At 36.1% G+C, this 12,500-nt stretch overlaps 1 protein-coding gene across 1 annotated transcript in view; it reads right to left on the bottom strand.

The window, feature by feature from the left end:
- LOC137973090 (UV excision repair protein RAD23 homolog A-like) overlaps window positions 1–12,291 on the bottom strand; it is a 17,431-nt gene extending 5,140 nt beyond the window's left edge. Inside the window, exons 1-8 of the mRNA XM_068819823.1 lie at window positions 12,084–12,291; window positions 9,000–9,081; window positions 5,714–5,793; window positions 4,919–4,969; window positions 4,781–4,842; window positions 1,613–1,731; window positions 694–758; window positions 136–198 (exon numbers count right to left, since the gene is read on the bottom strand). Of these exons, the coding sequence (XP_068675924.1) occupies window positions 136–198; window positions 694–758; window positions 1,613–1,731; window positions 4,781–4,842; window positions 4,919–4,969; window positions 5,714–5,793; window positions 9,000–9,081; window positions 12,084–12,149 (588 nt within the window). The 5' untranslated portion in view covers window positions 12,150–12,291. The remainder of the gene's footprint in view (window positions 1–135; window positions 199–693; window positions 759–1,612; window positions 1,732–4,780; window positions 4,843–4,918; window positions 4,970–5,713; window positions 5,794–8,999; window positions 9,082–12,083) is intronic.
- Between the last annotated feature and the right edge of the window lie 209 nt (window positions 12,292–12,500).

Genomic DNA, 12,500 nt, shown 5'->3' with positions numbered 1-12,500 from the left:
CCAGCATCTTTTGGCCAGTGCTGGGAACAGGCACGGATGTCTTTTACATCCAAGTCTGATGCATGCACATTAAAGTGTACGTAATGTGAACACTAACTAAGAAAAAGAAAAAAGAAAACTTCTTTGGTTACTCACAGTCATTAAGTATTCAACTGCTCTGTCTGGGTTGTTAAAGCTTGCACGTAGGGCTCGTACAACCTGTCAAATAAAAAAATAATTTTGTTTACTGAAGAGGACACAGAAGACATCTTCTATAGTGGCCATCAAATGTGAGATGTACCGTTGAAAAACTGAGGTGGCCCAGCAAACTAACACAGTCTTTAAAAAAATGTCACCTTTTATGAAGTTCATAGAGTCTATAAAAAGTGAATTTCAAAATAAGGTAAACTAATCAAAAATACATTTTTAAGCCTAAGAAAATATTTTTAATTTTGATGCAGCAAAGCAATCCCTTCTAATAGACCATACTCATTTGCATAGTTGAATGAATCAGGCATGGTAGTCTGATATTGCTTTAAACTCCCAAAAAGTGCTCTTTGCACATGTTTTTTTCACGAGTATCACTGAGGGCAGAGCAACAAAGGAATGAAAACAAATATAATGTCAGAAAAGGATGCACATGGTGGGAGAAGCAGCACGGCCGCTGACTGCTAACTTATTCAAAAAGAAGAATCTTGTTCACAATCCACCAACCTGGTCTCTTTCAAATCCCATGTTAGTCATTTCTGTCACCATTGTTTCATATGCCGCACCAGTGACTGGAGAAAATAAGAATATTAACACAAGATTGAATGAAAAGATCTTAATTGCCTACAGATCAAACGTAAGCTTGCATGCTAGTACTTGATGACTGAAGAATAATAAATCCAAGCACTCTTTCCAAAACAAGAATAAAGTGAAATTAAAAAAGATTAAAAATTTATCAAATATTTGTTTTTGACGAGAGGCGAAAGCCAGACAAGTGTAGAAAACCAACGGACTCTGCCCACAAAACGACATCCACAAATTGCACTTGGGACACATTGGTGCTCTCTCACAACTGTGTCATTTTTGTTTCCTCAGTTGTACATCATAATTTACATCAGTTCACTCTAGCCAAAACAACAGCTCCTCACAATCTCTTCTTCCACTGAAACTGTGTAGGACAAGGTAAATGGTTTCTGCTGTTAGTGTCACATTTTCTGCAACCAATTGTGAGATCCATGAAACAGCTGCGTGCTGACAGGGTGTTAATTCGGCATGGGGGTCAGAGAGTAGGCCAATTAAGTTTGATATATCAACATTCAGGTATGGCTAAGAGGCTTTATGGTGGAATTTCACGGCTCAGTTGTGTTTTCTCTGTCTCAAGAGTCTCAAGGGAGATTTCTAAACAAAATAATACTCAAATTTAACCATAAAGCCATGCAGCCATGTGCGAATATTGATGTATTGAACGTAGCCTATTCTCTGGCTACTATATGAAATTCTCCAACTAAATGTTTCTTTGCTGTGATGATAGTTACAACATCGTTCTTTTGAACAATTTTTTTGTTACTTTACACTGAACATTCTGTTGTACTATTAATGAAAACTCTGATTAAAAGTTTGTGCCACACAGAACTATTCAACTAACCAAGGGTAGACTCTGCAGTGGACAGTACTTGATCAGCACTTGATGATGCTGTTGAGGTCGATACTGCTGGAGTGGTTGTTGATGCAGGCTCTTCTGCAGGTGATGGTGAAGCATCAGTACTAAAAAAAAAGCATTGCAGTTCAATTTAAATGTGAAAATAATTAATTTAGGGTGCGTTTGATTGACCATATTCTGGAATAGGAATACATGGAATAGAAGTTAGAAATCCTTCGTTTTTACGGAGATTCACATTAAAATTGTCAAACACCCGCCAAAATGCTATTTTAAGCGTATCTTTACTATCCTTGTTGCTTCAGAACGCCAGGCATATCGTTTTGAATCGTCCCTCCATGTATTCTTATTCCGGGATAGGGTCAATCAAATGCACCCTTAATAAAACTATAAAATATATTATAAACAGAAATTTCAAGCTCACGATACAACTTTTTAAAGACATGTTTCGGCATGACTCATGCCATCATCAGTTTAATGTGTTGTTTCCGTTTACAATTTGAGTACGTTAGCAATTTGAAATTTGTATTGTGAGCTTGAAATTTCTGTTAATACTGTTATTGTCACGAAGTTATGGCAATGTTGTATGTGACTTAACAAGAATATATTATATAGTCTACTCCACTCCTTCCCTTGTCCCACCACTATGAGGTATTACATCATGTGCTCTCCTTGGGAAACTGCTGCCTACTTCGAAATCTGGGCCTGTTTACTTTGGTGCTTGCTCAATTTGCCACTCAAGGTACAATCAATGAAGGGAAACAACCTCAAAAAATGTGCAGGTGAAATTCTCTGTCAAACGTTCATGTTAATTTACTCACAAACACTTTTGTTGACAGTTGGCTCATTTGAGAAAGCTTTATTTGTTTCAGAATAAACCTGAGGGAAAGTAGCCATCACCAAAATGAAAAAGTTGCAATAATTGCATGTCTCAGCTGCTGGCTGGTTTTGAAAACACTGCACAATTAAACTCAATCTTTATTTACAGCTTTCTGATAATGCAATTTTTCTATAAACCAACACAGACCTTTTGACTTCATGTTGTACTTTACGGCAAAATTTGACTTACAAAAGCTGTAACATAAACTGAACTTGAAAATGCAAGGCATTATCCACAGAGTGGTCCTAAAAAACTGGGTAAATTAAGAGGTATTTCTAGACATGTAGATTACTGTAGCATCACTTGGCAACACATTCAAATAAAAAAGTAAAGAATGTGAGAATCAAGAGGCAGACAAAATATCTTGTTGTTAGTCTTTCTTGCAAGTAACACATTTTTTCTCTTGTTGGGTGGAGAGTAGTCTTAGTGTGGGAATTTAGTTTCCTCCTATCACCATACTGCCATCCATTTTGGTTAGCAAACGGTTATTTAAATATTATTTACATCAAATTAAAAGTATACCAAAACTGCCAGGAAAATGCCCATGGCAACAGGTATGGCACATCACTCACATTCTTTACTTTTTTATTTGAATGTGTTGCCAAGTAATGTTGCAGTAATCTACATGTCTAGAAATACCTCTTAATTTACCCAGTTTTTTAGGACCACCAAAGTGGCCCAAGGTTCAATTCCCAGACTCCGCATCATACAAGAGTAGAGTTTGTTGGTTCTCTACTCTGCACCGAAATGTTTTTCTTCAGGTACTAAGGTTTTTCCTCTAATCAAAAACAAACATTTGATTTGATTCAATTTGGGTTAATTTTTATTTTTTCTTGTGATTTTACGTTCCACAAAATAAACAAATTTACAAATGAGAAGTAAATAATATTTAAGTATAAGTAGAAAAGGGCAAAAATGAACTACCATAGTCATTCAGTTATAGGTGCACTCGGTTATAAGACGCACCCCAAACTTAGCAATTTAATCAAGCTAAGTTCTCAAACTGAAAATTACACGAAAATACTCGGTTACACTTGTATAAGACGCACCAAAAAATTGAGAGTTATCAAAAGGATTTGATGAATTTGAGAACAATTATCCTTACACAATTGGCATGCGAATTCTTTTTGTTAACGTAAACAAACTGAAAAAGACACGCATTTAATGATATACGTAAAAACAAAAGCTAAAAGTTCACACCTGAAATGATAAACATACAACACATACACGTTTATTTGAACCTTGCCACTTAATAAATAGTCAGAGTTCAGACTTCAGACGTCAAGCGAAAGCGAACAGCGCAAAAACTCCCACGGAAAGTCATATTCAAAGGTGTTCGCCAGCTGAATATCAACACACCACCAAGGATGCAAATTTCAGTGCACAAGAAAACCTGGATCAACGAAGAAGGTATGTTTTATCTCCACACTGTTTGTTCAGAGAAGAAACTTTTCATGTGAGCGACAAACATGATTCTTGGAATTCGAAACAAGGTTCGAACGATTGTATTGTTGTCACGGGTATCACGTTACTGAGCACGTGCTCTTAAGGACGTATGCAAATTTCCATTTGTTTAATTTTCTCTTGAAGTCATTTAGTGTTCTTAAGGTCTCTAAAAGCACTATTCTTTTTTAATAGACAACTACATGTAGTGTCCTTTTCTTGGGTTGTTTAATCTGCAAGTTCTTCTCCAATTGTGATCTTACGATTTTGTTGCACGAAAATACTTGGCTATAAGACGCACCCCAATTTTAGCACTAACTTGCTACCCAAAGACAGATTTTTCTTGAAAAAACCAGTGGCTTATAACCGAATAACTACGGTAATACTTTGCCCTAATAGTTGAAAAAATATAAAGAATTCTTAATTAAGTGGTTACAGAGAAGAAATGTTCAAAAAAATCTATAGACATATGATAAGCAAATAAAATACAACTTGTCAAAACACATACATAATTATATACAAAAGCAATATATTTTTAAATTATATATAAAGTATAATTAGATGAAGTGACTAAATCAATCTAGCATTTAGTATTGAGATAAGTAATGGTTGAAAAGCGTATTCTTAAATAGTTTCTTTTTAGGCCTGGAGCTAATAAAAAGGGGAAGATCGTTCCAAAAGTAATAAGTTGAATTCAGTTTGCATTGTCTTCAATTAGTGCTCCAACGCTAGAAGAACTAGACACTTAAATTAAGTTCCTTTCCTTCTTTTCTGTTTTTAAATGTAAAAACTAAAAGAACTAAAAGATAAGGGAACGACAATGGACTTAGTACCTTTCAGGCTGGCTGTCCTCACCAGATCTTGTTGTTGTCTCTGTGCTTGCAACAGATGTCGGCTATAAAAAGTACAACTGACTATTATCATTATGTTTTAAGCACAATTTTTAAAAAAACCCAATTTGGGATTTTCACCTGTGGAGTTGTTGCAGGCTGACTTGGGGCAGCAGCTGGAGCAGACTTGGGCTAAAATAAAATATAGAAAATCAACTACTTTACATAACTACAAGTGATGCTTAAGGCTGGAAATAAGAATAGGGCCATTTATACGAGAGAAAATAAGCCGCAGCTTACACTAGCCGCAGCATACATAATACATGAAAGGAACTATTTACACGAATATAAACTCCCAGGCCAGGATAAGCCGCGGCTTGAGAAAGCTGTGAATGTAGATTTTGTACTATTTATACGGGGTGTTTGCATCTTATGTAAGCCGCGGCCAGAGTTAGCTGTGCCTTATTTTCTCTCGTATAAACAGCCCTAATATAGCACAGGTATATTATACATGCCACTCTTAGTAACTTTGAATAATAATTACTACATACGTTACAAACTTTAGGATTCAATACCTTAAATTTTGACACTCATGCAAGCATCTTCACCAAGGGTGATCTGTGGTAGAAACGAGAGTCCTTGAAACGAATGAGTTAAGAGACCTTTACACCAACCGGGGATGCCACCAACCCCTTTGATTGGAAGCTAGGCACATTAAGTCCACCCACACTAAAACTTGACGATAGCAGCCTTTTACTCCAAGCATATTAATTATTATATTTTTAGGTCTCATTAAGGAAAGGATGCTAATCATTTCAAGTATAAAAGGACTCTTTCAGCCTTGAATCACCACTCATGAAGACACCAGCACCAGTGTTGAAATGTGAGACTTGAGTCATAACTTTGCTTTGACAGAAAAAAAATCTAACTGTTTACCTTTGTCACCATGACAACAACAAATCCCTTTTCATCTATTTTGTAAGTAGATAATGGCTGATCATCATTTAATATTTTTCCTAAAAGAAAATTATTTAAATAATATCAATAAGTGAAAGTCTGTTCACTACAATACAATACATACTTAATTGACCTCTTCCCATAGGGGCTTTTCAGGGCCAATGAAACACAATGAAACGACGAAACAGAACAACAATAACTGTCAAGATTCCCAACTGGCCGGAGGCAAACCAGTTGGCTATTTGCAAGTGCAGCTGGGAAGTTGAACCAGGGACTACCAGGATCAAATTCAACAAGTCAGAGCGGGTCTTGAACCCAGGATCTCCGGATCTCAAGGCAAGCGCCCTAACCACTGGGCCACACTGCCTCTTAACTCACACTGGATCGAGTCCCCTACTGTAGTGCTTCCCATATCATGTTATCATCAACTTTGCAGTGCTCATTCATGCTTACATCCATGATTTACCATGGATGTATAGTTTCATGTAAGCATGGAAAGTGAAGTGTGCTTTTTGGCTGCATGATTGATGGGTGATTCTCTTGATCTGTGAGTCATTGGGTTTCAGTTTTTTTACCTTCTAGAGAATGGATCCCAAGATACATGTGAGAAAAATGTGACCTAAAATCCTGAAGACTGGAAATAAAGCTTGTTCGGTTTGGTGAGCAAGTAAATCACTAAAATGTGTGTCAAAAATTAGCTCTGACACTGAGACAAACCCCAAACGAAATTCGGAATTCTGTGACTTTCAAAGTAATCTGTTTCCATCAGACATCAAATGGGCTATAAAATTTTGTTTTCCATGGAAAAATAAGCTATGTTTATTAGAATTTCATTTTCTATGATTATTTATGTATGACTTGCTCTTTGCAACATATTACCGAGTGGAAACGGAAAATCATTGTTGAACAACATCTTCTCTTGGAGTAGCAGCAAGGAGGACCATAATAATATTATTCAATTGTGATGTCTCAAAGAACAGAGGGCGTCTAACTGCTAATGACCAGAAACAATGTTTTATCATTTCTGGAAAGTGGAGAAATAATTTCTTAGACTACATTGCAAGGAATCACGAAGAGCAAATTCACCAGCGGATTGATGATTCTGGTTCAAACAATGTTATGCATGTCTTCTGCTCGAGCTGACAGCACTGAACACAGGCAAACATTTGAATAATGATCTCTATTACAATCTGTAAAAGCCTTTCTCTTTTTCGTTGTTAATTTCATTTTCTCACCGATAATAAAACTGAGTTTTATGGAACTGAGCAAGCTTTTTGATATTGATCAGGAAACTAAAGAGGTCAGCTTGGATTTACTTTACAGGAAGAAATTTTTGTTGAAGAATTCAACACACATTTGAGGATTTGGTAAACTTTAAAATGAAGATATTTAAGAGACTTCAACTGATGCTACAAGTGTGTATTGCGATTTGCGTGAGCGACAAATGAAACTATCTTTAGTTTACTTTTACGGAGACTCAATACTGCTTATCATTATTTACAAAGTATCGTGCACGCAACGAATTAAACTAAATTAAACTGTCTTGCCTTGTTTTCATTGCCAACCACTTGGGTATCAAATAAACATAGGTGAGCCGATAAAAATATTTTGCATTTCTCACAATTATTTTTGGTTTGGTCAAGTCCCAAGAGTAATACATCACCAAAACTCCTGTATGTCAACAAAAACATGGGCGTGGCTGCCTAGGGTCCTTTAAGCAAGAGAATTTGGTGGAGCTTAAGAAATTTGAACATCACATCTACAGTGTACATCACTGAATTGGTTTTTGACATATTTATCAAAAACAGAGCTTTAGTGGATAATGACTTACCACTACCACTAGAACGGTTGGAGCCGGTGAACACTGATACATTGTAAATGTGTATGAACAAATCAAGACAGTTCTCTCTCTTCTCCTCCAACCCCAAAAACGACAAAAAAGGTTTTCATATTTTTCATTTTTGGGCAGTCTATGACAAAAGCAACATTTATGAGATTTTCACTGAGGCTGGATTAATTGAATCAGGAATACTTGTGGTATGTGACGTAAAATGCCAAAGTTGAAATTTAAACAAAAACTATTACATTGTATTTAAAAAATAATTTACTAAAATTCACATTTGGTAATGAAAGCAAGTTACAGCAATTTAGAAAACCCCTGTCAACTTGACATTAAAGTTGACAGTTACTTGCGAAAATACATCGTTCGTGGTTAGTCTTACGAAGTTCGTTTCATCGTGACTAAGAAACTCATCAGAGGCCTTTTTGCTTGGCAAACTTGTTGGGTTGTTGGGCATCACGCTCAACGTCCCGTTCAAGCTCGATTGCCATGTGATTGTATCTCAACAAAGCATGGATTTAATTGTAAGGGGTTTCCTAATGTTTAAACATTAGGATTTATCAGGGCAACCACATTCACAGGTTTAGTTGCCTGGCTTTTGGAACAGGGACAACCTGCCTTTGTTTTTTTTTTTTTAATTTCGAGCACTGTGTATGTTATTGTGGATCATGAACCTGCAATATACACATCTAAAACCACTGAAAATGGCAAAGGATCAAGGAAATGCACGCAACATTGCAGCTAAATTACACTACAATTTTGCCCCGTATCTTCAGATTCAAACAAAATGTACCATAAGTACCAATAATTTTATTTTGATTTTCATTATTTTACTTATTTTAGCAAAAATTGCATTAAAGTGGCAACTGCTAACCCTTTTATTTTGAAATAGAAAAAAAAACTGAGCTTTGAGCGCTGTACTAAGTCGCCTTTTGGGAAGGTCACCAAATATACTGTTGGTCACCATTTTCCCTCGATGACACACTGTGGAGTATTACATGAAGGAAAGAACTGCTGACCATTTCGAGACAAGGATGGCCACTTTACGATCGCCCTTAAATTAAGCATCTATTCGCTGTTCTTCAACTCTTCATACATATGCATTGTAGAGAAAGAAGAGAACTGCAAGAATTGCAAAAGAAATTCATGGACAATGTTTCTGTACGTATATGACCAAGCTTTTTCATTTTGTCTGGAACTGGATCCGATTATCACAACACCACTTCCACACCGGAACAGTCGCCAAATTGGCGACCTTGGCCATAATTTTAGTTGTATAATTTTTCTAGTCGCCATGGCGACCAATTCGGTCGCAGCTTCAAGTGCTGTGGTAGTGAAGTCTCAAATTTGCAATCCTCCAAAATTCAGTCACAAATAGGACTGTATTGGTCATTTTCAAGCCCTGATTATCATTGTTGTACATACCAGCATATATGAGTTTCACACCAGCCTTGGGGTATGCATCTTTTCCTTTCTCAGTTTCTAGTTTATTTTTCAGATCTGCCACCTGTGAGAGAAACGTCGTCTAGTAAACTGTTGAGGATATAAATGAATATGCTCACACTTTGACTGTCTAATCTACTGATCTACATACACGTAGATAAATAACATTAAAAAAAAAACACTAACATTTCAAATTTATAAAAAGAAGTGAATCCTGACAGGCATACATGATCATTAAAAGATTACACTGTTTACACTTGTCTGCGGCTCAAAAGTGTCACTTGCTTAAGCTGATCCCTACTATCTTGGTTATTGACTGCATTTTTACCACACATTGCCATTGGCAACAGTTTACATCTAAAATGAGCGATAAAAATAGAACTTTGAGACACTGTACTGGAAAGACCAAGACCTAAGTTGCATTTTCCACTCACCCTTCACCCATCACCCCTCCCTAACCGTAACGTAAAGTTAATAACTTAAGTCATGGCAATAAAAACAACAACAATTTTCGGAGGGGGGGGGGGGGGGGAAGGTTTGATGGAAAGATTAATTGGGGTGAATTTGTCCAATGTTCTTAAAAAGGGATAAGTGCCTCAACCTTTTTGTTGATTAATGACTGCTATATGTAGCAATAACATAGGAGCAGAGTTTACCCAATGGAAAAGGTTGATACCACCAGTTAGGCACAATATTTATTGGCTTTGTACAATTTCATGTAGCATTGAATTTATTACACTGAAATTGTGCACTGCACAGCTCAGTTGGTTGAAAACCTGGCAACAGGTGTTGTTGTTTCTTCATTCAATTTTGTTGTTCGCTAAATTAATATTTATGATTCAAAAGCCTCTTTAAAAAGAGAAATAGGCAACCCCAGCGGTGAAAAAGCTTCTCTTTCACAAATAGGGCCCTGGCTTTATCTCAGACTTATAAGTGTCAATGCTGTCTCAAATTTGTTGGTTCTCTACTCTGCTCCAAAAGTTTTGCTTCAGCTATGCCAAGTTGCTTGTCTCAAAGATACACTCATTATTTGTGATGATTACAAATATACATTTCACACCTACATTGAAAAACACAACTACAATGTTTACTTCTTTACAACAAAAACTAACAGGCTTTTTGTAACAATTTGTCACATGACCTCTACTTCATAAACATGATGATTCAGCCAGTTTCATCATATCATTTTGCCAGTACCAGTAATGAAAAGAGTAGCTCAAAATATGCTGCTTTGCCATAGTAAGTGCCTATATCCTTGTAAACAGATGTTTACAGGTGAAAAAAATTGAAACAATTATTGTAAAAAAAACAATACACTTCAATAAATTTTATACCAATCCTTGTCCTATTGAAGGTTGTTCAAGAAACTCCTCAAATAAACTAAAAAAACGTCTTCAAATAGTTGATTCATGATTTTGGTATTGAAGATAATCATTGGCAAAAAGAAAAAAAAAGTAATTTTAATAGTTGCTAATTGTTCATAGGATTGATTACCAAAAAACTACCGGTATCTTGCTTATCATGTCTTTTTCCACACATCTTTTAAACTAATGATAATGCAAATTGCAAATAACCGCAAATGGACAGGGTCAATGAAAAAGCAATATGCACTTTAAACATTTGAATTTTTGTTAACTTTTCATAGGAGTATTTCAAGGCTCTTCCAGCTCAATCTTGACAAAGTATCACCTGTCTACTACATACCTGTACATCCTACAGTAAACAAAATACTGAAGCAATTTTGCATGTCACTGGTGTATATTAAAAATAGTCAAGGTCCAATGGACCCATGAGATACTTGGATTTCCTATTGGTGGTGACTACTACATATTATAACACAGGGATATTTTTGCATGGTTAAAACTATGCGGAAAAAGAACTTAGCAAGTGCTCTTGCAATCCAAAAAGAAAATAGGGATAACACTTCGATTTGGTAAAGACTGGGATATATTCCTTTGCATTTTAAAGCTTTTTAAAAATATTTTTTTTGATTATCTTTGAAAAATGAGTGGTTACACCCAATTTTCTTGTTAGATTTGTACTTGTCCAGCATATCCACAAACTGTGCAAAAATACCTTTGAATTATTAGGAACTGCACTTAAAAAGCCGAGTTTTAACTAATCACTGCTAATTGAGTTGATTTGGTTTGCAGTCTACGTAATTTTTGGAACACTCACTAATTGTACTGTGTCCAGCAATTTAAGCTTGAAACTTCACAAAAATGGCAGATATCACATACAATAATCTTATAAGGAATCTGCCTTTCATTTGAACTGACAGACCAGCTAAGGCAAAGATGTTGACCAATTTTTGTCGCCTAAAGGCTGTATTGAAATTAATGTACAAACAAAAGCCTGCTGCCTATCAAATGAAAGGTGTTCGAGTAGTTGGCAAATTTGAAACCAAATAATGTTTGAAAACCGACATCTTCTCAAAATGATCATGGCTTTATTTTCTGGTCAATTATCCCAATAACCAAAGTATTTTACTTGATCCCCAAAAAGCACAAATTATCGAGACTGGCTCAAGTTGCTGAAACATCTGTGACTGTCACATACCACGGTCATAACTCAGGTGATCATACTTCGTCAATTTATAAATGACTTTGACTGGGTTTAAACCAATTTGAATGCACTGTCCTAATATCATTCTAATAGAAGGAAAAGCTAAGATCAACTGCAGACAACAAGGGATATACCAATATTATAACGCACAAAAAGTGAAAGATCCGTGGCAAATGGTGACCACGTTGCTTTTTCTATGTTGACCACGTTACTTAGCTTTCAAGAGCGGTTATGCCATGTTGTCTTACGTTGACTTATTTTAAACGGAGTCGCCGGAAGAGAAATTTGTAGGCTAATCGAATTTCAAACAACATTGTTAGGATTTACTTGAAAAGGAAATATCGAACAATACAGGCTAGAAGATTAGTAAGAGGGTACATGTAATTAAATGGCAAAATAACAGAACACAAGACCTGACGATCAAAAGATCTGAGTCACCGTTCGTAGCTCTCCCAACTAAACATGTACATGAACATGAACATGTACATGTTACTCACTTACCGTTGCACTTTCCTCGATTTCCAGCTTAAAAGTCTGTTGTTGAAGCGTTTTGAACGTTATAATCATATTGACTGCTTTGGTCACACAGAGTTTTAACTTCGGAAGAGAAGTATATTCCAGAAATAGCAAAGAAAAGTCAATAAACTTTCAAATGACTGAACTATACAACAATCTGAGGCGTGCAATTCTGTGAAGAACAAGCCACCTCGCCACCTGACGTCATGTTTCTCTTTTCAAGTTCTGCGCAAGCGTATAAGCTTTAGGATTTATGGCTAGAGGTCTGGGAGCAAAAAATGGAACAGTGCAGCAGCTCATCATTGGGAGCTTCCAGATCTGTGCGAGAATAAATAAGAAGACCGGGCTATTTTAGTCAGTAATTTCTTCACATCGAAAGAGTTTAATTAATAAAGAAAACGT

Source organism: Montipora foliosa, chromosome 10 (genome assembly GCF_036669935.1).
Source record: "Montipora foliosa isolate CH-2021 chromosome 10, ASM3666993v2, whole genome shotgun sequence".
Taxonomy (NCBI): domain Eukaryota; kingdom Metazoa; phylum Cnidaria; class Anthozoa; order Scleractinia; family Acroporidae; genus Montipora; species Montipora foliosa.
The sequence above is the reverse complement of the archived record's forward strand: the minus strand, read 5'-3'. Positions and strand labels throughout refer to the sequence as shown.